The sequence below is a fragment of the Bison bison genome, unplaced genomic scaffold (assembly GCF_000754665.1).
Source record: "Bison bison bison isolate TAMUID 2011002044 unplaced genomic scaffold, Bison_UMD1.0 scf7180017864240, whole genome shotgun sequence".
In the NCBI taxonomy this organism is placed as follows: domain Eukaryota; kingdom Metazoa; phylum Chordata; class Mammalia; order Artiodactyla; family Bovidae; genus Bison; species Bison bison.
In genome coordinates this window covers 2701743-2704315 of record NW_011494812.1, presented here as the reverse complement: position 1 = coordinate 2704315, position 2573 = coordinate 2701743, and the positions used below count along the sequence as shown (strand labels likewise).

The window sequence follows — 2573 nt, the reverse complement described above, 5'->3', positions numbered from 1 at the left end:
GCCGGGCTGCCTGTCCCCACGCGCCGGCACCTGAGATGGCCCACGTTGTAGAAGCGGCTGGCCCCGTCGGTGGAGCGCACGACCTTGAGCGTGAACTGCGGCTGGAGCTGGCGCAGCTCCAGCAGGACCACGGCCAGGTAGTGCACAAAGAGCAGGGCGTCCACCAGGGACACGGCAAACTGCACCACGCCCTGGTAGCTGCGCTCGCGGGCGTCCAGAATGCGAACACCGTAGAAGAGCCAGTAGGACACGACGAGCAGGAAGACGAGCACCATGAGCAGGGCGCGCAGCACGAAGACGCGGGGCAGAGAGGCCTTGGGCCGGCGGAAGAACAGGGCCCAGCTGCCCAGCAGCAGGATGAGCAGCTTGAAGGCCACGGAGATGAAGAGGCCTTCGCAGGCCGTCCCGCACGGCTCCAGCTCCTCCCGCCACAGCAGTGGGGGCAGCAGCAGGAAAGCCAGAGGCGTGAGGAAAGAGAGCAGGGCCAGCGTAGCCCCCGCCGCCACACCCAGGTGCCGGGAGCAGTCCAGAGGGACGCTGTCTTCCATGTCCTTGGCGATTCGCGTGAGGTCATCGTGGGAGATGCTGTGCTCCGAGGTGCCCGTTACCACTGTGGTCGTCTCCCCCCAGTTGTCATCCTACAGCCGGAGCGGCCGTGGTGATGGGGAAGAAGAGGAGGAGGCAGGGACATGGGAGAAGAGGTGAGTGGGAAGAAGACAGAGAGCAAAGCAGGGAGAGGAGAAAAGAGGGTAATCAACACACACGCAGCCATCCAAGTATTTACTGAGCTCCACTGTCAGAGGAGCCTGGCGGGCTACAGTCCATGGAGTCACAAAGAGTCGGACCCAACTGAGAGACTAACACTTTCCCTGCATGCCCAAGTCTGGCCTCTGCAGGGATGGCACATCTGAGACCTGGGCCTTCAGGGAGCTTCTTGCCGTCAGCCAACCAGGAAAAACCTGCACATACACCCTCAGAACAGAGGGTCCAAGAGAGACGCCAGGGAGCTGCTCAGTCAGAGAATGGGATCTGAGGTCAGACTCCCAGGCAAAGCAGGCAGGCTCGAGCAACCCACTTGCAAGGCCAGGATGAACCATGCTGTGCTGTGCTAAGTCGCTTCAGCCATGTCCAGCTCTTTGCGACCCTGTGGACTGTAGCCCATCAGGCTCCTCTGTCCATGGGGTTCTCCAGGCAAGAATGCTGGAATGGGTTGCCATGCCCTCCTCCAGGGAATCTTCCCAACCTAGGGATCAAACCTGAGTCTCTTACATCTCCTGCATTGGCAGGTGGGTTCTTTACCACTGGGGTTCTACCTGGGAAGCCCAAGGCCAGAGTAGGCCATAAGTACCTATCCTCAGAGTACGGAGAGGTACTCGAGTATCTGGTTAAGGGAGTGACCTGACCAAGGCAGCATGGGGGAGAGAAGAGGACATTGAGAAGGGATGGGGAAGGTGAGAGACTAGTGCAGGGCATGCAAGACATGGTGCAGACTCAGGGCCACTCTGGGTCTCTGGTCTGCCTGGCTGGCTCTTCTGGCCCATCTGAATGCCCACCACATGGGCACTTCCCCAAGGAAAGCGGAGTCTGAACAGAAGGCGGAAAGTGGAGGCACTGCCTGTCTCAGCTCAGGGAACCCGTGAGTAACCACAGCCACTAGACCTACACATGTGCTCCAAGTCTCGAGAGCCTGGGCACACCCCCCAACAACAGAAGAGTTGATCAGGCTCACTTCAAGAACTCAGGAGGCCAGGTCTCTGGGAGAAGACGGGATTGGGAAAGAGGGAGAAAGATCATTTTCCTCAGGTACTGATCTGCTTCCAAGCCCCAGGAATCCCCAGGGTCGGTCATAGAGATGTCTCATGAGGTCTCCAGCTCCCTAAGATGCTCCCAAGGAGGCATGGACCACCTCAGTCACCCCAAATCCTGCCTCTTCCCTCTTCTAGCACTGGGCGCTGCCTCCTGCCCTCCCTGCCAGGGGCACACAGTGGGCCAGAGAGGCCGGAGCAAGAACAACCAGCAGAAAACCCCCTCCCATCTCCCCAAGCTCACTTCCTCCCCTTTCTCCATCAACTCCTCCCTCTGACTAGCGGGTGCTATTCTACAGTCCGACACCAGAGGGCACCAGAGTGCCCAAGGGAAACTTTGGGCTACCACACCTCCAGCCCCCACCCACCACCGTCCTCCCACTCCAGATTCCCAGTGCCCTAACTGGTTGGCGTGAGCCCAGAGAAGAGGCAATTCCCATTACACAGCCCGGGTCACATGAGTCATAAAAGATGACGGAGGCTGCTGCTTCCAAAGGGATCTCTGAATTCTACCAAGATTCTACAGAATTCTACTGAGACGAGGTCCTACCTTGGGACCCTTAACAGAAGTATGACCCAAAATGCCCTCCTCTCTCTGTCGAAAGAGGCCAGGTTGCCAGTCCCTTCCCCTTTTGGATGGACCTCCAGCTTCTCGAGGGATCCGAGTGGAAACACCTGGTCCAGACCTCAGCCCATGACGCTCACCCGCTCATCCCCTCTCGGTGACCATCCAGGCTCCAGGGGAGCCCCTGCTGGACAATGAGTCCA

At 59.1% G+C, this 2573-nt stretch overlaps 1 protein-coding gene across 1 annotated transcript in view; it reads right to left on the bottom strand.

The window, feature by feature from the left end:
• Positions 1–2573, bottom strand: part of VANGL2 (VANGL planar cell polarity protein 2) — a 24620-nt gene that overhangs the window by 6832 nt on the left and 15215 nt on the right. The window contains exons 4-5 of the mRNA XM_010846889.1: positions 2511–2527; positions 31–638 (exon numbers count right to left, since the gene is read on the bottom strand). Coding sequence (XP_010845191.1) covers positions 31–638; positions 2511–2527 — 625 coding nt within the window. The remainder of the gene's footprint in view (positions 1–30; positions 639–2510; positions 2528–2573) is intronic.